The sequence below is a fragment of the Poecilia formosa genome, unplaced genomic scaffold (genome assembly GCF_000485575.1).
Source record: "Poecilia formosa unplaced genomic scaffold, Poecilia_formosa-5.1.2 Scaffold80, whole genome shotgun sequence".
Classification (NCBI taxonomy): Eukaryota; Metazoa; Chordata; class Actinopteri; order Cyprinodontiformes; family Poeciliidae; genus Poecilia; species Poecilia formosa.
The window spans coordinates 1636183-1660191 of NW_006800019.1; the positions used below are offsets into that span (position 1 = coordinate 1636183).

The 24009-nt window shown below is 39.4% G+C and overlaps 2 protein-coding genes across 5 annotated transcripts; both read right to left on the minus strand.

Moving 5' to 3' along the window:
- Positions 1-6844: 6844 nt before the first annotated feature.
- ssr4 (signal sequence receptor, delta) lies at positions 6845-10181 on the minus strand. Its single transcript, XM_007556650.2, has 6 exons — positions 10003-10181; positions 9696-9814; positions 9536-9610; positions 8192-8281; positions 8042-8107; positions 6845-7175 (listed from the first exon to the last, which is right to left on the minus strand). The coding sequence occupies exons 1-6, from the start codon at positions 10049-10051 to the stop codon at positions 7071-7073; spliced, it is 504 nt and encodes a 167-aa protein (XP_007556712.1). The 5' UTR covers positions 10052-10181; the 3' UTR covers positions 6845-7070.
- Positions 10182-11223: 1042 nt separating this feature from the next.
- Positions 11224-23790, minus strand: arhgap4a (Rho GTPase activating protein 4a). 4 transcript variants are annotated; one of them, XM_007556652.2, is made up of 22 exons: positions 23693-23790; positions 21934-22020; positions 21587-21758; positions 21341-21503; positions 20429-20491; positions 20209-20337; positions 19995-20123; positions 19700-19921; positions 19516-19617; positions 18465-18644; positions 18265-18349; positions 18020-18047; positions 17788-17887; positions 17373-17433; positions 17132-17209; positions 16908-17036; positions 16710-16815; positions 13987-14214; positions 13836-13888; positions 13533-13755; positions 12305-12350; positions 11224-12108 (listed from the first exon to the last, which is right to left on the minus strand). In XM_007556652.2, exons 1-22 carry the CDS (start codon positions 23727-23729, stop codon positions 11953-11955), a joined length of 2577 nt encoding a protein of 858 aa, XP_007556714.1. In that variant the 5' UTR covers positions 23730-23790; the 3' UTR covers positions 11224-11952. The 4 variants fall into 4 exon arrangements, with proteins under 4 accessions (XP_007556714.1, XP_007556716.1, XP_007556715.1 ...); XM_007556654.2 differs by lacking the exon at positions 23693-23790 and adding an exon at positions 23437-23686; XM_007556653.2 differs by lacking the exon at positions 23693-23790 and adding an exon at positions 23401-23686.
- Between the last annotated feature and the right edge of the window lie 219 nt (positions 23791-24009).

A 24009-nucleotide genomic window follows, 5' to 3' on the forward strand; every position in this document is an offset into this window, starting at 1 on the left:
TAAACATACAAGACTTTCCAATTACGGAGACTCCGAAAGTATGAGGACGAAGAAGTTACATTCCAGGCGCAGTCCAGATAATGTAAAGTGTATTTATTGACCACGTGCAGCACAACGGATACTACCTTTTATTTAAATGTTGAATATGATGGCGCGTTGAAGGAAAGCAAAAAGATGTCAAACCAAAGCTTTATCTACGCAGGTCTTAACAGCAACAAGCTTCAGCAGACGTGACGGAAATCACTGCATTTTAGTAGAACTGTTGAGAAGAAAGTCCACATTAAGAGGGAAATGAGTCCAAACAAAGTGCCTGGGACGTGAGTTATGGATGTTGTTAGAAGGGCCTCCCTGAACGTTTAATCTCCAAATGATGTCAGCTGTGTTATTATTAGACGGAGCTACCATCAGAGCAGGGATTGTAAGATTTGTTATATAACACCATGAGCCATTTATACATTTTACTTTCTTATTTATTGTTTAAAAAGATTATATATATATAAATATATATATATATTCCACATTATTTTTCTTTCTGTGTAGTACATTATGTCCCTTCACTGCATGGCAAACTAAATGTTGTTTTTATATAAAAGTGTTACAATATAAGCTGTTCTTTCGACAGATACGTCTGCACAGACTTTTCGTCACCTTTTTGAATGTTTATGTTAACAGCTTTAGGGTACACAAGTTTCAAATTCAACTTTAAAAACACTTCATTGAACCCAACGGCAAACTGAATAAACGAATAAATAGTTACATTCACTGTGGATTTCCACTTATCGAGAGAAGGCTGAAAATCGTGTTCGACTTCGAGAGACGCTGAGCAGAGAGCGCAATCATTTCAATCAGCTTTGCTGGAGCAGGGTCCCGTTAAAACACACACATTGTACTGGATGTAGAGTCATCAAAGTTAGTTTGTTTCTGAGTCAGCAGTCTTTCGGTCTATTCGCCGCAGACGGTTGTGATCAGGTTGCTCTAGATTGGTTCCTGAGCATCTCAATCAGTTGAATTTCATCTGAGGGTGACAGTTTGATCAGACTGGGATTCTGATAAGCATAAATGACATACAAGGAGGGAAACAATAGAGGTTTTTAATGGCCCATTTAACCTTACATGTACAGACTACTTAAACATTAAGTCAGGATGAGAAATCGATCTATACAAGTCAAATAAGGAATGTACATTGATAGTAAATATCAGTGGAGGAGTGTGTATCTATCTAAACTTGTGTGTAATGTATAATTTTGACCAACGCAAATTTGATAAAATTCACAATTTATTTAAACTGTGCATCTCTTACTTTCTATGCTAACTAAAGCTGTATTTATTCGACACTAAAAAAAAGAACAATTTCAATACATCATAAAAATACTTCTTTTTTTTTTTAATAAAATATATTTAAATGCTAGGTGTGTTCAAATTTCTGACCAGAACTGTTACTCTGTGTGTTTAATATTAGGTTAGATTTTAAGTATCCATCTCAGCTGAGAGGTTCCTGAAAATAACGTTTTGTTCAGGGCCTGTTCGGTTCAGCTCGTTCTGGTGTTTTCACCCGAGCAGCAGCAGCAGCAGCAGCCGTGCTATGCGAGTCTTCAGGACAATACTGGGAGACTTTCAAGGTGTCTGAGGAGCCCTCGCCCTTGTTGAAGGAGTGCCTCACCTTTTCCGCTGTGAGCCCAAAGTGTTTGGGCTTCCAGCACGCCACCGTGCATTTGTTCCCCAGGCGCAAGGCCTCCTACTTTGATTCTCGGCCAAACAAAAGGTTATTGCAACAACGTCCCGTGTCTCACTTTGTTATGTCAGGAAATGGATAAACTTCTCCCCAAGCCTTTGGAGGATTCGTGTGTTTTTCCTCTTTCTGTCAGGAAGCGGGGAGGTCAAAGGATGATTCCTCTGTGAGAAAAGGCCCGGACTTCAGATCAGGCACGCTTGATCTTCCCATTATAAGTGTTTCTTTTGGTCGTTAAAGCACATTAAAAACACCTTAATAACGAAAGGGCTACGACGGAGAGAGAAAAATCACTGACATAAACATCCCTGAGCATCAACTAAAAATAGATCCACCCTTGCAGTGAATTTCCGTTTGACTCCTGAGAGCAGAGAGCCGGCATAACCGCAGACATCGTCCTCCCTCTCTTTTCATAAAACGAGATCGATGGGTCTTTACTTGGTCACGATTTATCCGTGATCGGGTGGGACAGTTTGGGTGTGTTTATACCGAGCGTCCTGACGCCCCCTCGCTTTTAAACCGAGCGGCGGTCAACGTCGAGATTCAAGGTCACCTCGTCATCACAAGCCAGGCGGCGTGTTCTGCCGGGCCTGCGGCCGCAATAGGGTGGAAGGGGAAACAAATGACCTGAGCTGGACGGCCGCAAGGACGGAGAAAGGGGCGGGTGGGAGCGGGAAACGGTGCGTCCTCCCTCCTCAGATCAGTGTGAAGTCAGCTGAGGAATGACAGGGAGGGGGATCCAACCTTTATCGCTGACTGCATAAATCAGAAATCACGTCAGGAGTGATCTGTCTTACTGAGGAACCCTTGTCTGTCTGCAGACCTGCTGTCTGCTGAAGCTGGTGCTCAGATCATTCCAAGACCAGCAGGAGTCCTGTCTGCCACAACAACTCGGCCGTGTGCGTTAGAAGGAGCATTTAACTACATGTCTAGATAAAGTAAAAGAAAAATGATGCTGCTGTTATGACCCCTGGATTGCTTTTCCTTTCACATTTGCAGTGTTACATACAATCATTACACTTTTACTTCATTTATTTCTCCATCTGGAGAGAGATGTGTTTATATTTCAGGCCCTTGTCATGATTTTAAAGCAAACTTTTGCCTTATGTTTTCAAGAAGGGGAAAAATATTAAGTGATTCAAAAAAAAAGGGGGGCGGGGGGGAACCCTCTGGGATCAAGGTTATCCTTTATCACTCTGAGACACCTTGTTTTCATTACTCCAGAGGTATTTTTCTACCACCTCAACAAGCCTCTGCAGCGTTTCGTCTCATTAGAGTAAGAAGAAAAGAGAAAACAAAAACCCGAGGCATGTGGACGCTGTCTGATAAAACCTGGTTTATGGGGTCTGTTCAGTATGCATTTTACAGGATTTATGTGCTGCGAAATATCTTGTTGTGATGTCTCTCCTCTGGTTTAACCTGCAGTATTTCATAGTGAAGGGGCCAGCTGATCCATGCATATAAACACAGCATGTATGAGGAGTGCCTGACGTGATGGAGGAGAAAAGGGTCGTTTCGAACATATACAGCAACATTCAAAAAATATTCATATCGCTAAGATTTTTACATTTTCTCTCTTTAAAACCAACAAACCTTAGTGTATTTTATGCAAATGTGTTGGACAGACCAACACAGTGTAGTGCATAATTGCATGAAAAGGGGGAAAAAAAAATGTCCATAGTAATAGAGTCATGCATTCCATTAATATGGACTGGTTTTGATTAAAGGCATTTTCATGAGTTGCCACGACGACAAATGTGTGAAAATGGTTGGTTCTGGCCTCTGACAGATCCACATCACAACTTTCAGATTTGTATTTGCAAAGAAATGTGGAAAACCACCAATCATTTTTATTTCACTTTGCTGCCTCGCTACTTGACGTTGATCTGTCGCCTAAACTCCAAATGAAACGCAGACAGACAAAGCAGGTCGCAGCGAGCACAGACAAGACAGAGACAATAGCTGTTATGGAAGAAGTAAAGCTGCTCTGAGCCGTTTTATTAGAAGGAGGTTTAACACGTTAAACAAAAAAACTGTTATTGTAGGGAGGGACGTGGCCAGCGCAGTATAAAGATACAGCCCTCTGTAAGATTACTGAGTTAGCCCAGCGTTTGTTGACCTTGTCCTGTCTTACAGAAAGTGAGATTAAAGAGCAGCAATAACAACGCTTTTAGGCAGAAAGTGTGACCCCATGTGAAGACCATCTCTGAGACGCCAGTTTCCACATTGCTGACTCCCAGTAAGCCCATCAGTGTCTGCCCAGGAGTCTGTGCTTTACACACCTCTGTCAAAGCAGCTTTTATCTGCCTTACAGCACATGTACACACACATATACACACTGTTTTTTGAACAACATTTCTTTCAATAACTGAAATGTGACGGCAGCTTATTGGTCTCCAAATGTTTGTTAAACTTGCCTAAAGAGTTCAGAAAAATGTTTTTTTTTTTTTTTATTGAAAAGTTGCGACAAAATTAACTTTTTTGGGGCTTTTTTTTTTAAACATCAAAGTAATCAGGGGATGTGTTTGAAACCTGGCATATAGTTAAAATGTCAAGCAAGACAATTACTGTGCAGCAACATAGAAGAAGAAATATGTTTCACATAAATAACATAAGCTATACATAAAAACAAAACCATGTTATTAAAAGAATAGGATGATGCTTATCATGCATCGTCCTTCCAGAGTTGCTCTTGCCACATAACACAATATTTGCATCCTATTACTACATTGATCAAATCATTATAAACATGAAGTATCTTCGAGGAGAATTTTACATGATGTGTTGCGTAATTGTTCAAATACAATAAAATAAATACTTTCTCAGACGTATTTTTATTTATAAATCTGAATTTGACATATATAAAACTAATCTTTAACCATTTGCTCCCTGGCAAAATAAACACTTGTGTTTTTTTTTTTTTTTAAACAACAGCTATATGAGTCAGTTTTTAACTCTTCATCATCGGGTCTCGACATCGACATGCGGGTTGGAGTTCTCCGTTCTGAACGGAAACAAGGAAGAGCGTCAGTCAGCACCGATTCAAAGGTCTTTGACTGTTTGTTTGCTCATTCCATTTATATCCCTCCAACCATCCAGCTGTCCCACTCTTCCCACAGTTTATTAGGTCTGCATGAATGGGTGTGTGGATCTATTCCAGATCAGGATTTCTCTGAACTGCCATCTGTCTCGCTGCTCCAACTGCGTCATAAAGCTATGTGGATACGTATTTATCCCCTCACGTATTTCTGCTGTTTTTGCCGTAGTTGTCACGCTCAGATGTTTCAGATAATCAAATAAATTTTAATATCATAAAGCAGTTTGTTAAATGACTTATTAAGAGAGGGATATGGTATCTAGAATAGCCTTGCTGAGATTTCTATGGATTAAGCAACTGCTGACCAACAAGAACCCAAAGGCCCTTATTTAATTTCCCAAAACACATTTTGATGATTGCCAACACATTTGGGTCAATATTCTGTGGACTGCTGAGACAAGTTGAACCTTTTGGTGCATCTCATTACATTTGTTGTAAAACTAATAACATTTCAGAAGGACAAATCATAACTCTAGTCAGACATGGCGGTGGTGGTTTGGTGGTTTGATGGTTTGAGGTCGTTTAGCTAATTATCGTCCAAACGTAAATCTGTATTTCTTCGAAGAGGACAGGGCCAAAAACCTGCACAGTGACAGAGAAGACTGTCCTCTTGGCACAACCAGTTTAAGGTGCAATTACTTCTGTAAAAGGTCCAGTTTTTTTTTTTGTTTTTTTTTTGAATGGCTTTTATCCATTTGTAAATGCAATCATCCTTTGATGTGTCTACTGGCTGTTGCCTTTTGAATTTATTCAGGTTATCTTTGTGTATTAAAATGTCCTTGAGATCCGACACACTAAGACGAAACAAAGATTTGTGTGTAGATTATGGGTAATGACCAGCAAAAGAGAAACCTATTTTTACAAAAAGAAATTGCTCAAGATACATTAAGATACTGATCCATTACATGGTGCGTGATGACAGCAGCATAAAAAAAGATATGTTCTTTAAAATGTCTTTAAGAAGCTAGTGTATATAGCCTTTCAGTGTTTGGTCAGTAAAGAAGGAGACAGCTGTTCTAGAAAAACAATTTAAATGTCATGTATGTAGCATAACATCAGGTTTGTTTTTCTTCTGTAGTCAGGTCAGACGCCTTTATTAATGCAGCTCAGTGCTGCCACTATGTGTTCATTTGGTGGTACTGCAGGTTCTGAAATCAGAAAACACCAGCAAGTGTTTACTGAATTAGGGCCTTTTTTTAAGTCACTCTTAATTCTTTATGTTTGTTTTATTAACCTCTAAATCAAATCTAATCTTGATCATAGATCGTTTTACTGCTGTTGATGTTGAAGCTTTTAAAAACATTTGAGGTGCGTGAAACTAATATTTTACCAACAAGCAACTAAAAGATCTGTTAGCTAAGCAGTTATGACTTACTGAAAGATGAAACATCTCTCGGGTTCTTGCTGGATTTTTAGATGTTCAGTTAATAACAACACTTATTTAAGCAAACTCATTGAGATCTACAATTTTTTTTTTTTTAAGTTCCTTAAAAAAAAAAAAAAAAAAAAGTCATGATTGTCATTTTTCTTAAACCCACACTGGACACATGTCGTTATGGTCAAACAAATGATAAGACACAAACAGTTGTAATATATCAGCTCACTAAAAACCCCTCAGCGTAGCCGATGTGCGTCGTTAAGTAATATGATAAAATTTCCCGCGTCCTTTCGGAGAAAGACAAATTAGAGCTGAAGAGAATCAACAAGCCACACATGGATAGCAAGAAGCCATTTATTAATATTCCAGGAAGAGACGCGTCTACCAAAGGCCTGTTCTGACCAGTCAGCGCTCTCACTCTGTTGACATTTCATGTTCGCGGAAAGCTCAACTCGACCGGCGTTCAAACCATCTGCACACGTCCCACTCTGACCAGTTCACCCACTCAGAACACAGTTCTGGTGTGGATCCATCAAGGGGTTTTAAACTGGTCTGAATACAAAGCGTGTTTAATGTTTGTTCAGATTAATCTGATTTGATGCTAAAAAAAAAAAAAAAATGTCCATAAAAATGGACAGGACAGTTGTGACAAAAAAAAGAAAAAACTAAAGTTGTCTGAAAAGACAAAAAGACAGCCCGAATAAAAAGAAATAAAGACTGCAACCTCTGCTTGTTTCCCGGAAGAGGAAGCAGCAGAAGCCTGTTGGTTCGGCTGCAGTGGTGGTGATGGATTAGTTGATCCAGCTCCGCCAGAATTCAGTCTTTTTCAAAGATCCGGTAGTCACAGGCAGCAACTGCGGATCGTGTTATGCTTGGATGGTGCTCTTGGCACTGAAGGCCATGTAATAGATCAGGATGCCAATCAGGCCGGCCACGACCTCAGTCGACACCCAGGGGCCGCTCCAGGCACCCTGAAAGGAGAAGCGTGGAACGAATGAGTCAACCTGCAAGTGGCGCATTCAGAGCTGCGTGTTTTTGCACGACACCACTTCAGTCATGAAGCCAGAGAAATCATGTTCCAAGAGAGATCTTAGAACAATTATTTTACTGATTTGTGAGACAAAATATTTGCATCCTTTTCAAACCTCAGCACGAGTTTATATGATGAGTTTGACAGGAAATGACATCACATGAGATGACAGAGTGGCTTAAGAAAAAACAATTATTTTCAATTTATTTCATAAATCAACCAAGTTAAATATAACTAAAATTAAATTGTCTTTTTCTGGCACTTCTTTTGGGTTACCAAACCTCATCTACAGTTTATAGTTTTTACCCAAATATTGAAATCTCTGTTTTCACAGCAGGTTTTGTTAACAAGACACTTCACCATGACGAAGCAGCTAGCAACTGATTATAATCAGTTGCTAGCTATATAATTGTATAATTATACAACAAGGTTTTGATTTTCATCACTTAAATACAATAGGACAGTTTCAGTAGCAGAATCCTTTTTAGTTGCTTCTCTGCTCTTTGAGGGTTTTTTTGTTTGTTTGTTTTATCACAGTTCAGTAACATCCAGATTTCTCTGCCAGAACTACAAATGACAAAAACAAATACCAAGAGCACATTTTTCAAAATAGCAAATTACGTAGAAATAATGAGCAAATGAGAACCTTCACAAAATATAATTCAGGACCTATTAAAGCATTTAAAAGGCCGTACATTAGGATCATTAAATGAATGGCTTTGTAAGGCGTAGCCCTACTGTAGTTTCATCAATCCAAGCTATTTGACTTAAAACGTAAAGAGCTGCAGTCATCTGTAGGTGACTCACCCGGTGGTCAATGTTGACGGTGAAAAGAGGCTGAATCGCATTTACGTCTTCATTGTTTCTCTGAGCCTGAAACAGATGACAGTAAACATTTTACTTAAGATGAGATGAAACATTTCACAGTAAAAGAAACCGTTGTGTACCGAAACGTACCTTTCGGAGGGCGCTGTAGGACTCCTCGTCAAAGAATTTGACCTGATACGTTCCTGAGCTGGCCTGTTTGTGGGGAAGACTCCAGGACACCTGGAAGAGAACCAGGGAGAAACCGATTCAAACCCGTTCACTATTCCTTTAAAACTTCGCACCCTTTAAGGATTTGACCTCAAATAGAATACGTGTCAAGAAATCTAGTCAAGACGTTAACCACGACTGAAACGATTCCTCAAATAATTCGAGTACCTCAATTATTAAAATTCCTCAAGGAAAATTGATCTGCCTCGAAGCTTCGTTAAAATATGGAGCGCACCGGGTTCCGCCCGGAACGTTATTAGTGGTGGGCAGCGCTCTTACTTTCCCCTACGAGTTGTTGTGAAGTGCTGAGAAAAAATACATATTTTGACTATTTAAATTTCAGTTTAGTTCTTAAAAATATTATATTTTAAAAGTTTGGTCAATTTACTAATAGCTGCTTGAAGGTAAACTCTGCACACCAAAAACATGTTTGGCCTATTGTGTTAACAATTTGTATATTTTTAGAGTTGAGACACTAAAGCTTGCAAAGAGTGGCTGGGTTACCAGAGAAAAAGGAAAGAGACAAGAAAATGTGGGTTTATCATAACTGATATTATGTTCAGAAATAGTATTGCAATTAAAAATGTTTCTAATATCTCAGAACCTTAAGTACGAGTTTCTGTGAGCATAAATGTTCATGTCTGAGCTTTGAGTCGCCATCCCAACACATATGTTTGAAATCAAAAGTTTACAAAAACAGAATAAAAAAGACAAGTTCCTCTTGTTTTAGGTCAGCTAGAATTACCAAAATTATTTTAGTATCTGAAAAGGCTTGTGAGGAATAAACTAGAATTATAGCAAATTATTGTGAGGAGCTTGGGAAAGAAACCCCAAAAGGTTTAACCGAAGTCAAACAGTTCAAGTAAACTTCTGATTTTGGAGACGTTACTAAATAAATCCCTGACACATTGCCTCATTATTGAGGCATTTAGCAAATAAAGAATTTTGTTAATTTTTACTGACCTAAAACAAGAGAGATTGTAAATATGCTTTGACTAGACCATTTCCACGTTATGCTACAACTACCACATTTCATAGTGGGGAAGATTTAGCAAACACTACAAATGACATTCCTCAAAATGCCAATGGTGCAGAGTGAATAGATGAGGAAGAGAAGAAAACAGGCATATATCACAACTACTATTTACCAATATTACCACCATGGAGCCACACTCATGTGATGTCATTTCTAACTTTGTGCACCTCTAATTTGAATTAAGTAGAAACTGACAGCCTAAACAAATTAATCCAGCTGTGAGTTCATACCTGGTATTTTCCAACATCCTGACCTCTGGTCACAGGGAACTGTCTTCCATTGACATCAGCATACAGAGTGACACTCTGCAGAGAAGAGCAGTGATCATGAAACCACAGTCAGTCCCTCAGCAACAGAGTAGTAACTCACTGAAGCAGCTTTCTGGGTTACCTGGGCTCCGTTAGCGCAGGTCAGGCTGAGCTCCACGATGAAGACAGACTCCGATGAGATGACGGCGTCAGAGGTCGTGTAGGCCGACGGGGTGATCACTGGGTCTTTGCAGCTCTCCCCTACCAACAAATAATGTAGATTAGCTAAATATTAGATACACTAATACTCCATCAGAGCAGATGCAATAATTAACACGGGCTTGACACATGGTGAGAAGACATTTCAGGGTGTTTTGATGGGCTGAATATTAGCAATTACAAGCTAACTGAAGCCAATGGACCTCCTTCCATGTTTCCCTTACACTTACCCGAACAGGCAACCACCAGTATCGTCAAAAACGCAGCTATCCGGATCATCCTGAAGTCTGACGAGTAGCTTTTTATCCCTAAATAAGTGTTAAACTACCGCTGTCAACTCGCCACACTGAATGAAGTACACCTCAGCCTACCGCTAACACACCAGTGCGCCTGCGCTGCAAAGAGGTGTACGTAGCACCGCACAGTATTCTGGGAAACAACATTGAAGACACGTCAACAGAGATTTTTTTTTTGAATAAATTCTTTATTGAAAATGAAATATAAAACAATACAAGGAACACGATACAAAAACAAAAAGTGCTACAGAAGAACAAAAATAAAAACAATATATGAAAACACAATCTAATATATGAAAACACAATCTGATAACATGGTGCAAAGAAAAATGAAAAAAAAAGATAAATAATTACAAGAGGATCTTTTATTCATGAAGTCATTTACATGTTATGACTGGTTATTTTTTATTATTGCAACAACTTAGCACTTCCTTCAATAGAATTATTTTTAAAAAGGTCTAAATTGAAGCTAAGAGAAAATACTATCGTGAAGAAAATATGGTATTTTCATAGTGTGACCCTGTCTGAAGACCAACTTTTATAACAGGGGAATAAACTTTTTCATACAAGACCCGGTTTTGAAATCCTTCCAAAAACACTTAAATATGTTCTGATATCTCAATAGCTAAATCTCAACATTCACAGGAAATACTATTTTGCAAAAAATAAAAATTTTGAAATGGATTTCTTTTCTTGGGGAATGAGGAAGATAGACATTTGGTTTTAATTTTATGATGTAGATTCATATTTTACTATAGTATATTCCTATAGCTGTAAGTAGAGCTGGTTTAATGATTTATGCAGTATTACAGTTAAGTCCAAAATTATTCACACCCCTTGTTTTCATAAGACCAGTGATTTCTTTCAAAATATACAAGAAAAAACAAAACAGGTAAAAGAAGTTATAAAATTGAAAACTACATTTTCTTTTTTACATTTTACTTTAAAAATTCACTTAAGTTTGTTTATGCCCGCATTAATAAAATGAAAAAAAAAATTATCAAACCATTCTTATAATGGCTAACCCGCTTTTAGCATGTCTCTACTGCTATTTTTGGATATATTAATTCAATGTTATTCACTACCTGTAAATAACAAAGTCTGAGACATATCACTGATAATTTTACACAATAAATAAAGAGGCCAAGTGGGTTGGAGATAGCATAAGTGCATTTATTGTTTTGATAATCTCTAAAAAAAAAAAAAAAAGTTTAATTAACAGTTTATAGTGGTTCAATGATTTAAGACAAGGAAACCCAAAGTCATCGATACACTCATGTACAGAAGAGGGGGCCAAGATGTTCAAACTAGGTGTCAACATGTCAAAGTAATAAGGAATGTTTATTTGCAGTTATTCCTGCACATAAAGGAAACAAAGCAGAGTTTATTAAAAGAAAATCATCTTTTACAATGTGGCTCAGATTTTACGTTCATTTCTTTTTCCATCATTAAGTATTTGTGTATTAGGTATTGTTTAAGTACACATTTGCCTAAAATAAAATTAGAAAATAAAAGGAAATTTATTTGTTATATACAGAAAAATCAAAATAGGAAACAAGGTATTAAATACAACCACTATAGTCTCAGTTTGTATTCACTCTCAGCTGATAATCATCTTCATTTAGTTCCAAGCAAACATCTTTTCATTTCAAGTTGTTTCCAGTTTTTATAAATTACTGTGGGTTTGAAGTCACTCCAGCGGATGTGAAAATGAAACATGGTGACAGAGGATACAGAGTCACGGGTCCCTCGGAGCAGGGGTCATGGGTCACTGGGTTCTGATTTCTAGAAATAGATGTGCTGAAAAAGCTGCAGTCAGACTCCTTCACCCTGCCCCTCGGTTTCCATCATCTCTGTTGCCGTCATGTGCTGATGCTCATCCACTCAGTCCAGTTGATCTGTTGATCTGAAAAGACTGGTTACCTTCCCTTTCCGTCCGTCACGTTTTGCCTTTTTTTGTTGAGCCTGGGCAGAAGCATCCTGCTGCGTTTGCCGTGTCAGAAGCTCCTTGAAGACCGACTCCATGTTATTACAGACCTCCTGAAATATGAAATAAATGGAAGGAGAGAAAAAAGAAATCTACTTTGTTGATGATCATGTTTTATACCAGTAATAATTTTTTTATTTGAAAATATTTCACAAAATATCAATTTTCAAAAGATGTGCATCACTCACAGCTATAAAATATATTCATTGTAACATTTACTTAAAAAAATGAAGAAATAAAAAAACAAACCTTATCAACTTTAACAAACAAGTCCTCCGAGGATGAATGTTGATATCTGCATGGAGAAAAAAATAAAATAAAAACTAAAATATCCCACTTTCTAGGAAGAATAAGAAAAAAAAACCTTCCACCATTCTTGTTGATCAAAAAAAGTTAAAGTTTCAGTTCCAGGATGATCAAAGAAGGTGTGAGTGATGTATTGTGACACCATCAACAAGAGGCCCCTGAAAATAGGCTGACAAGGTTCTAATTTACCAAATTACACATCGACTAACGTAAAGAGAAATTACACAACCTTTGAAGGTTTGATGAAACCGAGGTCGTTTTGTGAAACCCAAACACTGAAGCAAGGTGACTCAGGTATGACGTGGGGATGTTTCTTCTTATACGATATTGTGAAATCACACACCAGGGATCAGAGGTCAGTTTGAAGGCATCCAAGTTATCGAAAAAGTCGTACTGCCTTTTGCTGAAGAGGAAATGCTTTTGAAATTAGCATTTTACTAAAATAACGACCCAAGCCTAAAAGGAAGTGAGCAAGCTCTGGTTTCCAGACCAACAAGATTAATGAATCCAGTATAGGACCTGTGAACAAACGTTAAATGCTCCGTTTCTAAGGTAAGAAATTCAGAAGAACTGTGGAATGTGGTTCAACACCCATTTCTCAAACAGGTTTTATGCAACTAAATGCTATTTTTTTCTAACTAAATTCTTTATTGATGATGCTAAACAATTTTAAACAGTGGACATTATATTTTTGTAACATCAGACACTTTGTAAGGATTTTAAGCTTTACTCATTGTTTTCAGACGTACCGCTATTATTGAACGTAGCTGTAAATATAACCTTTATCTTTCTTCCTCTGGTGCCAAACTGCAAACCTACAAGCAACTGTCCACCATTACTGTCAAAGTAAACCAAGTGGTTTCCATAACAACAAATGATCTAACACTAAGATGTATTCAATTATTTCCACATTAAAATTTTTGTCTGTATCTTAATTACAGAAACATTTTTAATAACTTATGCATTTTCTTTTTTTCCCCTTTTTGCACAAATACTTAATTGTGCGTTTTTGGAATTGTATATGAAAAAAATGCATATATTGTTGATCAGAACAACTGGAATAAGTTCAGATATAACTAAGTATAAATGTAAGTAAGTATATATAATTTTTTTTTTCAATCTGAGTATTTCATTCCTCTTTGGTCCATAGATTAAAAGCAGTGTTACTTACTCTTTGCGTGTATAAGATGGAGAGAGCACTTTTTTCTGCCTGTACTGTGGTCCAACTGGAATCTGCAGCGTTAGCTTTCCAGATGCAGAAAGGACGCCCCCTGCTGGTACCTTACTGTAATCTAAGCAGCCGCTGCTGTTTGCTCTTGGACGCTCAGCCTTTGTCAGTGCAGGTGCTGCAGACACATCTGGGCCGATACCCGCCGGAAATCCCATTTCTAAATCTGTTGCAAAACAGGGTTGTTGTTTTTTTTGGTTTATATAAAAATTTCGGTTCTGAAGTCAAAATAAACGGCATACTTACCATCTCTGCTTTGGCTGTAATCCGCCTCAACTTCTCCTTCAATAATAACCTCACTGCAAAAGAGATGAGGCCCAGACAGTTTCACTTTTCCCCACATGTTCTGCATTCATTTCTATCCATCTGCAACCTCAAATGTGCTTCGTCGTCTCACCAGTCGTCCTGTTCGAGAGTCATGCACTTCTCATACATTGGTCCTTCTACTTCGCTCTGACTGGGAAAAATGCTTTCATGCTGCAGGATGATGCCCTTCACCAGGGCATTGATCTGAGGCTGCACAGTCACGACTTCGTCGTCCTGCAGGCCTCTCACCAGGCTGGGGCCGAAACACACAGCCAGATTGTACGGCTGCATCATGTTCTCGTCACTGTACTGAGACACACTGAAGGCACAGAATAATTTATGATCAATATTATTTTTAATAAGCATCGTCAAAGTAACAAAAACTAAAAACTTAACCACAGTGCAGTGGAAGCATGAACTCAAACTGTTCTTAGAGCCTGGAGGTTTTTTTTAGTTCTTGTTCAGGTCAAGTTGCTCTCATAAGATGTTTTGCTCACACCACTGTTTTGTGGTCTAACTGACATTTCGAATGGAAAATTAGGCTAATGGAAATTTATAGATTGTGGAAACTCCCCCCACCATGACATTTGTAGCTACCAAAATGTGTCTTTTTTTTTATTTTTTTAAGTGTTTTCCTTCAAACATCAATGTGTTTCTTCAACATTCGACTTCGTACGACTATACTTTTGTGTGGATGAAAATGTACTGCTAATGATGTCAGAAAATGTACAGCCTGCATTGGGATTATAATGGAGGCAATAGTTGCTCATAACCATTTTTTATATTTATTTATTTACAATCAAGGTTTATGGGCCACCATCTCTGAATGCAGCTCAATCAAGCCTTGAAGTTGATGGGCTACAGCAGCAGAAGACCATACAGGAATGCCGCTGCAGTCAGGTAAGAGCACAATATTGAGCCCTAATGTGCACACATTCAACAAAATTATGCAATTTATACTGTGTATTCAGTTGCATTTCAATTAGGATCACACTTTTATGTAAAAAAAAAAAAAAAAAAAAATCACTTTCTGCCATTGGTAATGGCAGAAAGTCCTAGCTTAGAGAAGCAACTGTTGTCATTTTTTAATTTGGGACAATTTTTTCTTAAAAAAAAAAAAAAAGAAAAGAAAGAAATTCTGCCAGAAAGACAATTTCTCAAGCCAAAGAACTGAGGTTGCCAACTTTCCTAGGATTGCATGCCCCAGCAAAATCACCCCAAATTCAGACAATGCAATCAATGATCAGAGAACTTATTAAAAAAAAAAAAAAAAAAAAAAAAAAAAAAAAAAAAAAACTTGAGCTTCATATCAGAATCTACAGGAATCAGCATGTTTAATGTTAAAGTATGTCACAGTACAATTAAAGACTGGAAATGTATGACTTCTTTTTTGGAAGTGATTGCTGGAGGAAAGCGTAAAACAAATACGTCAGCAGAACTTTTAAAAAGCCGCCTGTGAATAAAACTGTAGGATCAATGTTCTTTGGACATAAGTAACCAGAAAAAAAAATGTTTGGCCACAATATAAATATAAACATGGTAGCAGAAGACGAATGATTTGGACAAAATTTTCAGCGACACCTCCAGGGCATCCTGCAGCCACCGAGTCAACCATCAACTCAACCGTATATAAAAAGTACCCGGACTCCAACAGTGAGGTGGCGTACATGTGAATGGCAGCAGACAACTTTAACTTCATGTGCTATCTTGAGACCTTCAGAGAGGTTTGCCCACAAACCTCAATGACCTGATTCTATGTCGTAAAGAAGAGTGGACTGATGTTATCCACAATGATGTGATGGACTTAAACGTCAACTATTACAACTAGAGGAGGTTTTAAAATATGATGCAGCATACTTAGTTTTTCCTCATGAATGTCATGACTGTAATTTTAATCATCTCCCACTTAGCCAAGTATTCAAGTTAATTTTGGGCAAAAACACGAGCAGAACGGTAAGGAAATATTCACCACAGCATTGCTGTCCTCTTAACTCTTTGGTCCTTAGGGTCATGTCAGTGGTTTTCAACAGGAAATGGTGACTTAATTTAAATCAGGTGCAAATGAAAACGATGGGGGAGGCAAGTGAAGCTGAGTATTTTAGAAACCTTTATAGAAACAATAATAGTTCCTACTGCTCTGCTCTTGCATAGTATTTCATTACATTCAGAGGACTCCAAAGCGCTTCTCACTACATTCACTGATTCACACAGATTGTGATTGTGGTTACCTACTGGATTATAGCCACAGCTGCTCTGGGATACTCTGACGGACGGCTACCATGCACCTGCACCATCATCTTTTCCAATATGACGATGTGCCTTTAGGCAAGGCAGCTAACCCCAGGTCATTTCGTGAATGTACCTCAGCAGCGTATGTCGGTAAGAACATCGTTAGTGTGGCTGGGCTGCATGAGATCCCAGTAGCTGGTCTGACTGGAAACATGGCATTCTGCCACAGAGCTTTGTGTGCAACAGTAAGGCTTGTGGCAAACCGTCATCGAGACTTATGACCTTTCGTGTGGTTGTGACAAAAAGTGGAGAAGTGCAGTGTGGGTGAACACTTTTCAATTAGTTTTTTTTCTAAACACCAAATTTTAAAAGAACATACTCAGTCATGTCGGTACTTCACAGAGTCTGGCGATGTCTCAGGTGGCGTTCAAAAAAGTTTGGAAACCACCAACGATCTGATTTTGTTGGCTTGTGCCCTAGTCTAAGTCAGCTTGCCACTGTAGCCACATACAGTTTGAATTTTCAGTTTTGTTTCTCAGTTTTTCTTTGCTAGATTGTTATAGCTCCTGAAGTTGCAGTACTCACTGATGAAGGAAGGCAAAGAGGTATCTCATGACAACAATGACGGGCTCAGGGTAAGTCGACACAATAGCCTTGAGCCGAGCTGCTCGCTCCGCATCGTCCTTTATCTCTAAAGGAAACGTAACGGAAAAAAAAAGAATCAGCTGCTGTTGCTATGCATCTCCAGTCAAGTCAAACGTTTCCTCTCGCGCGAGCTCTTACGATTGCACTCCAAGAGCTGACTGGTGCTGCTGACAGGAAACAGGGGATTGTCCAGACATCTGAAGTAGAGCTTCAACACTCCCGCTACAGAGTCCATATCATATCGTCGCTCAGATAGCGGGTCCTCTCCTGCAGGGAAGGCGAGGACACACTGCCCAACATTATTAACTCTCCATAGTGAGTGAGGTTCATCCAAGCAAATGCAGATGCCCACACAGATCTACCTCGTTCAAACGCATCTCTTAGAACATTGACCTCCATCTGAGATCCTGGTACTCTAAAAATCCCTTCATGGTGGAGACCTGACGAGGAAAGCATACGCTACAATCATTTTTGCCCCATGAAGCGAAGACTTTATATTTCAACTGGAACAGTATAAAGAAACACAGACCATGTATGCAGCTCTAAAGACTGATGAGCAATGAAAGCGGCTTGTTTACCGTTCCTAAAATCTCAAAAACTTACCATAAAGGTTGATGAAGCGAACGCAGCTTTCCACAACATATGGTATCCGTTGTCCTGAAGCCTAAAAAAGGAGTACATATTTCGTTTAAATGCATAAAATAACCTAATAAGCAAATATTTAATAAATATCTAAAGTATAGTGTACATAAAAATCATTTCAAACTTCTAATTAAAAACAAAAACCGCAACTATTTATTCCACAACACCATAAACAAACAGTAGGGCTAATTTGTGATAAAGTAGCAATATTTGTAGCAAAATGTATCACAAAGTACTAAAAAAAAATAGTAATGGTGTTAATAAAATTATATAAATTAAATAAAATTATTACTACTACAACAATAATTACTTGTTTTTGAAAAGCAAGCAAGAGTAAAAGATGCAACAATGCAATGAGTAATAAGGATTATTCTACCTTTATGAAGGACAGCATGTCTCCACTGAAAAGCTTGTGATTGTGGATCAAATTGGCACTTGAATGATTCTTTCTTATACGCAGCGACTTTCCAGAAAACCTGCAGAACCCAATATACTGACAATGTTTTTTTTTTTGTTTTTCCCCCATATTGCATATTTCCCTTAATTTCATACCAAGTCATCATAGGACAAATAAAAAGGAACAGAAAATGCAGAATTTGAACTTATACCTGGGCTGATGTCCATTTGATGCTTCAGCTAAGGGGAAACGAGAGATCTTTTGAAAACGACATGACAATCCAGTTTAACTTTCAACTGCTTCATTAAACTACTCGGTCGGCAGCAAAAAAAGGGAACACGATTTAAAATTTAAACGAGAAACACTGTAACATCATGCCAGTACACTGGGTCTTTTACAATGGCACATTGTGTCTGCAGTTTGCTTTTTTTTACATGAAAAATGCAGAAGTGCTACCTTTCTCTACAGCCACTTTAAGCAGGTCATGCTTTGCTTGGAGTTTAGACACCAACGAGCTGCCAACCAGATATTCTTTTACTTTCTGAAAAAAAAAAACAAAAAAAACAATAAACAATCAAATCCACAGTTATGATTGACTATTGAGTCAAAACTCAGAGAGCCCCTGAAATGTGAATTATTCTGGTCTGCAGACTCACAGTGAAGTAGACGTTTTCTATTTCCAGTATGCTGGCCCTACGCCGCGCAACGCTGGGTTTAACATTCAGATTCTCGGTGCTGCCCACTTGAGAAGGACCGCTACTCATGCTGGACTCCAGATCATTTTCACCAATGTTGTCCAGCAGTGCGGACTTGGCTGTTGACATGCTTTTACCAGCCTATGTGACAGAGAAAACACATCAGCTCAAGCAACAGGTCATCCTGTTGAGCTGCAGGATAGAACAACAATGATGCAAATGAGCACAAAGTAAAAAAAAAAAAAGAAAAAAAAGACTTTAAAACAAAAGAGCATAAGGGGAACATGTCTATGAACAAAGATTTGAGTTAAATATGTTCCTTTTTTTTGCAAGCAAAGCCAGTTTGCTTTTATAGGCATCCTGTTACAATAATGAGCTATGTGGTCTGTTTATGCAAAAGGTCTTTAAATACACAAAACTATCAAGAAACTGCATTGCAGCTTTCTGAAATTAGAAAGCAAAAGTTTTCTTTCACTTCTCATTAAAAACAAGGGCTTTAGCAAACTTCAATGTGATCTAGAGGAATTTCGTGTGAAAAAAGCAGCACAACACGGCATGCGATTGTAAAGTAGAAGTAAACAGGGAAATTATTCAACTCCTACATAAATTTCAGTGCAGCCAACTGCCTTCAATCGATCATGTTGAAACATGCCGGTTTCGACACTTAGCTTTGGGAATTTTGAGCCACTTTCTGTTCATACCGTGCCAAAAACAATAAAATGGTTTAAGGACTCATGGCAGCGGTCCACTGCAGACACGGTAAACTATTCCTCTGTTGTTTCTATACATTTCTATGATTTATTTGGCTTTAGTAAATTGGACTGATGATATTAACTCTGTTTTCTTGTTTATTTGAGACGATCACTCCCAGAAAGAGAGTCCAGGGAAACAGGATTATAAGGACTTTTGAATTATTCTTCCAATACTTATGCAGATCCTTTCTTTAAGTATAAACTGACGTGTCAAGTTAAGGTCGTTAATGAGGTGCTAAGTTTTGTGACACGATCTTTACCTCTTCCGTTTCTTCAGTCACAGTTTTCAGCCGGGCCTGTATCTGCTTGAATCGGGTCTCCATTTCACACCTCATTTCGCACTCAGCACTAACTTCAGAAATCTGCAACATGCGAGAAAAAGTCTTCAGTCATCTCTGCCACCCTGAAAGCAGCGGGACTAAAAACCGGCTCGAAAAAGCCGACCTGGTCTTCTTCGTGGGGCTGGTAGGGGAAGCGGAGGGGCATGGAGAAGGTGTTGCCGTGGTCCTGCAGCAGGGCGTCTCTGTCTCGGCTCTGGTCCAGTCCGGCCACGGCCTCCTGGAGCTGCTGCAGACCCGTGCTCAGGTTCTGCTGGGACCACGACTGTCTGGACAGGTAGGCCTTCATCACCCGACCCAAAGAGAAGTGGTACCCCACATCTGCGCACTGTGAGGAAGAGGCCAAATGAGCTGCAGATGGGACTGCACATGAAGACTAAGGTGTGAAATGAAGCCCTTACGTCTATGAGCGTGGTGATGTCCTGAAGGTAGTACTTGTTCATGGAAGAGTTGGCTGCGGACAGGTTGAGGAGGTAGTCATTCCTGGCCTTGCTGCACTTCAGCTGGATCTCCTGGACTTTAATTTGCCTCTACGCAACACAATCGTTTCACATATAAGAACACGAGGGGCCACGTTGACAGAACGCGTGATTTACAGGAACCATTTTCGTTTACTTTTTCTATCAAGCGCTCCAGTTTTTTCGCCGCACTCTGCTTTTGCTTTTCCTCCTGCTTCTCGGCCTCCCTCAGCTTCCCCTCTGCACAAACAAACTCTGAGTGGTACTGGTGGTAAGTACGCCATGCCTGCACAGAGGCACAAACAAGTGCTTGTTGTTTTTTTTTCTCCCGTGTTTAGGAAACAGAAACCGTTTTAAGTGGTTGGTTTCTTTCTTACCGTCTGCAGCTCCGTGGTAACCTTGAGCAGTCCATCTTGCAGCTGAGTACAAAGGTCTCTACTCTGAAAACATAATGTGGAGACAAAACATCACAGTTGACACCAAAACAGACGAACAAAAGCAAACCTTAGAGTCTGCGAATTTTGGCACAACTACGAGGAGATGGTTTATTTCAATGAGTTGGACCATAAACAAAAGGTTAACTTTAGTAAATCAATTTTAAAAATGAAACTGTTACAATTCATTTCAGACACACTGATATATTTGAAATTGCCAATTATGATAATTATAACTTACCAGAAATAAAAGCTAAACATCATGCATAAAAAAAAAACAGAAAAATATATTTTAGTCCTTCAATGTTCTGAACACAATCTTAGGCAAAGTCTGCTAACCTGCAAACAGACATTAGTACCCTCTACAAATTACTAAAAGGTCAGTGTTTAATGAAGCCCAGCATATTGATGGAAAAATGAGCGGTAGGAAAAAAGAAATGTGGTAGAAAAAGGTGTTCAAGCAGCTCGGATAACCGCAGATTTCTAAACTTTCGGGGATTTTGAGGATTTGGTAAACAGTTCCATTTTCTTGTGTTGATCTGGTGTGGCTTCTCATCCAAGCAAAACAAAACCATTGCTGCAACGACATTTCTCTCTGCAGACAAGCTGCGGGGAAATGCCGGTTTTATTTTCCAGAAGCAATTAACACCTGCTCACACCGTCAGAAGTACAAATGCCCATCAATTCATTCAACTCCTCAGCAAACTGGCCTTAAATGCAAAGTCAGTTTTTCATTCGATGAATTTTTTTTGTGGGGGGGCAAGGGGGGTATTATTGTTTGTTTGCTGGGGAGTAAGCCAGCAAACAAACAACAACTAGTTCTATTGTTCTTAAATGGGCCGCTTGTATCAGTACCTTCTTAGCCAGGCGCTGTGTGTAATCCAGACAGTGCATGACTGGTGTTATGAGGATGTTGCTGCAACTTTCACTCAGTCCGCTGTGGTCCCTACTTTCCTGGCGGGTTTGAGACAGCAGAGCCAGCCACACCTGGGAGACGGAGTGAGAGCTCGGCTCCTTCCTGAGAGGGAAAACGAGTTGGGGTCAGCGTGGCGCTCTCTCTCTCTCTAATGAACCGCTCCCTGCTTTTGCTAGGTCGTTTACCTTTTAATCCTCAAGGCGAACCTTTCCGCTAGCTTTTCCAGGGAGCGGGAATATTCGTTTTCAATCTCGCCCCGTCGCCGCAGGTAGTCCGTCATGTCCTGCAGCTGCTGGGTCTTCTGCTCCAGCTGCACGTCCAGCACCTTCAGCTGGTCCAGGAGCTGGCAGCGCATCTCTGGAAATGTTCATGGGGAAGGAGAGACGAGCACAATAACCGCAAAGGCTCACAAACAAAAAGCGAACGAGAGACTCATTCTGAAAGTGTTGCAGCAGGGTTTCCCCACGAAATGCTGGTCACATTCAGGAAGAGGTGTGACAGGTGTGAACATTACTTAGATGAGTACTTTTACCTTTTATTTGCGTGTCATAGTCCACCACTCCCACCCTCTCCTTTCGAAGCTTTGCAGAAGTCATCGCTCCTCCAACAGGGTGGAATTCTGTCAAGTAAAGAAAAAAAAAGAAAAAGAAATCAACCCTTCAAAATGGCAACAACAAACAGCTCTTAGCATTTAGCTGGACATGCTGCAGCAGCCAAAAGCTATGCCCCGTTGCTGCACCAATCACACTTTTTTTTTCCAGAAGATTTCACGCCTCCAGTATTTCCAGCGACCAAAAACCAGCTTCTTCATGCCGCTTAAAGTGAGAAGAGAAGTCAAGGCAGCTTGTTCATCTTACTGTAACACATCTCCCTCAAACTGGAGGCCCTCCACCATGCTTTTCTGAGCGGGCAAACTGCTGAAAAGCAGCAGTTGGAGTTGGGCACAACAAGTGTTGCCCTGCACCACACCAGACCCGTTTGCACGGCGGGGCTTTTGCAGAAGGTGCAAAAAATAGGTCCGGCAGCATCTTAGCTTTATCCTAAAAATAGTCTGAACCGTGAGGCAGAAAACTCTGAGGGGATGTGTGCTTCAAAGACGACAGGTGGTCGAGCAGCCACTGCAAATCCCACAAGGTTTGACTCTTGACTTGAACAACTGAATCATCACAGGGAGTTTGTACCATAAGGTTTGGCAAGACATGTTGGACTGGGACATTAAAGTCCAGAAATAAAAAAGGAAGGCCAAAAGCGTTACTTTTTGGCCTGCTTTCATAAGGAAGTGACAAATAAATAAAAATAAAATATTTCTTTAAGCATGTGGTATTTTAACATCAACCTACAAACCAGCACTTTGTTTTATTTTTTTCTTTGCTTGTTTCATTAGTGCAACAAAGTGCACAGCAGAAAGAGGAAGAACAAGGCTTTTTCTTGCTGGGTCATAAAAACTTTATACACAATCAGCACCACATTTCTCTTTGCACTATTAAACTTCCCCTTTTCTTGGCCATTTTTAAAATCAAACGCTCATCAGCTCTCTTTTAGCTAAAGGCTGGGCTCTCTTTTCCCCCCACCATCGACAATTACCAGCTGACCTGCCAGGGCGACAAAGGCACAGTCACACACTCCCTGTCCACAGGAGGAATGCCTCGTTTTATTATTTTACAACATGTGTCACCCTTTCCACATTTAGAAGTTCATTCTTTACAGCACAACTTTGTGCTGTCACCACCACCAATGTAGTTTCAATCTTACAAGTATAGCTTAGAGCTTGTTAAAATAGCTGTGTGTCCCATTTTGCCACTGAAGTCTCACAGGTAACAACATGAAATCTGACAGGGTTATAAAGCGATAACAGCCCCGAGGGCTGTGTTTGCTGCCAATAAAAACTATAGATAGGCCATGCACTTCTCATGAGAATTGAGCGTAGTCTGTTTTAATTTGATCAAAACAAGAGTAATGAAAGGTCAAATAGAACTAGGAAGAAAACAAGATTCATTACCTGTAAGAGATGTGTTGACAAGCACCTTCTACTTACTCAAACAACTAAATAATGCCACTTAGCTGCACAGTAAACTCTGAACGGTTGTTTCACCTCCCCCGCAATTTGGACTTGGATGCTTGTGGGTGGAGCAGAACTTGTATCTCTGTGACTCGTTCTCTCCCTTTCTCACAGACACACACTTGCTGTTGTGCAGCGCTCTCTTTCTCACCCAGCCTTCATCTCGCTCACACATGCAGCTTGAAGCATCCTCGTGTGATTGTGCAAGTGCGACAAGCAAAGAAACGACAACCTTTTTGAGCCAAGCCCTTCTTCTCTTTCTTTCTCATGTTGCCTTCTTGAACGCTTCAGGCTCCAATCACACTCCAGCTGCTGCCATTGATTAAGTCCCTCCTCAGAGGTGTGGTGTCAGTGACTGGATGCAGGCAGGTTTGGGGTTCAGGTAAGAAGGGGGATGGGGGAGCAAATCAAAATAAATAAATAAGAAAAAAAAAGAGCAAAGGAAAAAAAAAAGGAGTACAAGGGTTAAAATATTTAGTCTTTTTTTTTTCTCACAAGACATCAGATGAAGAAACCATAGATCAACTTCTCCTTTTAATTATATTCAAA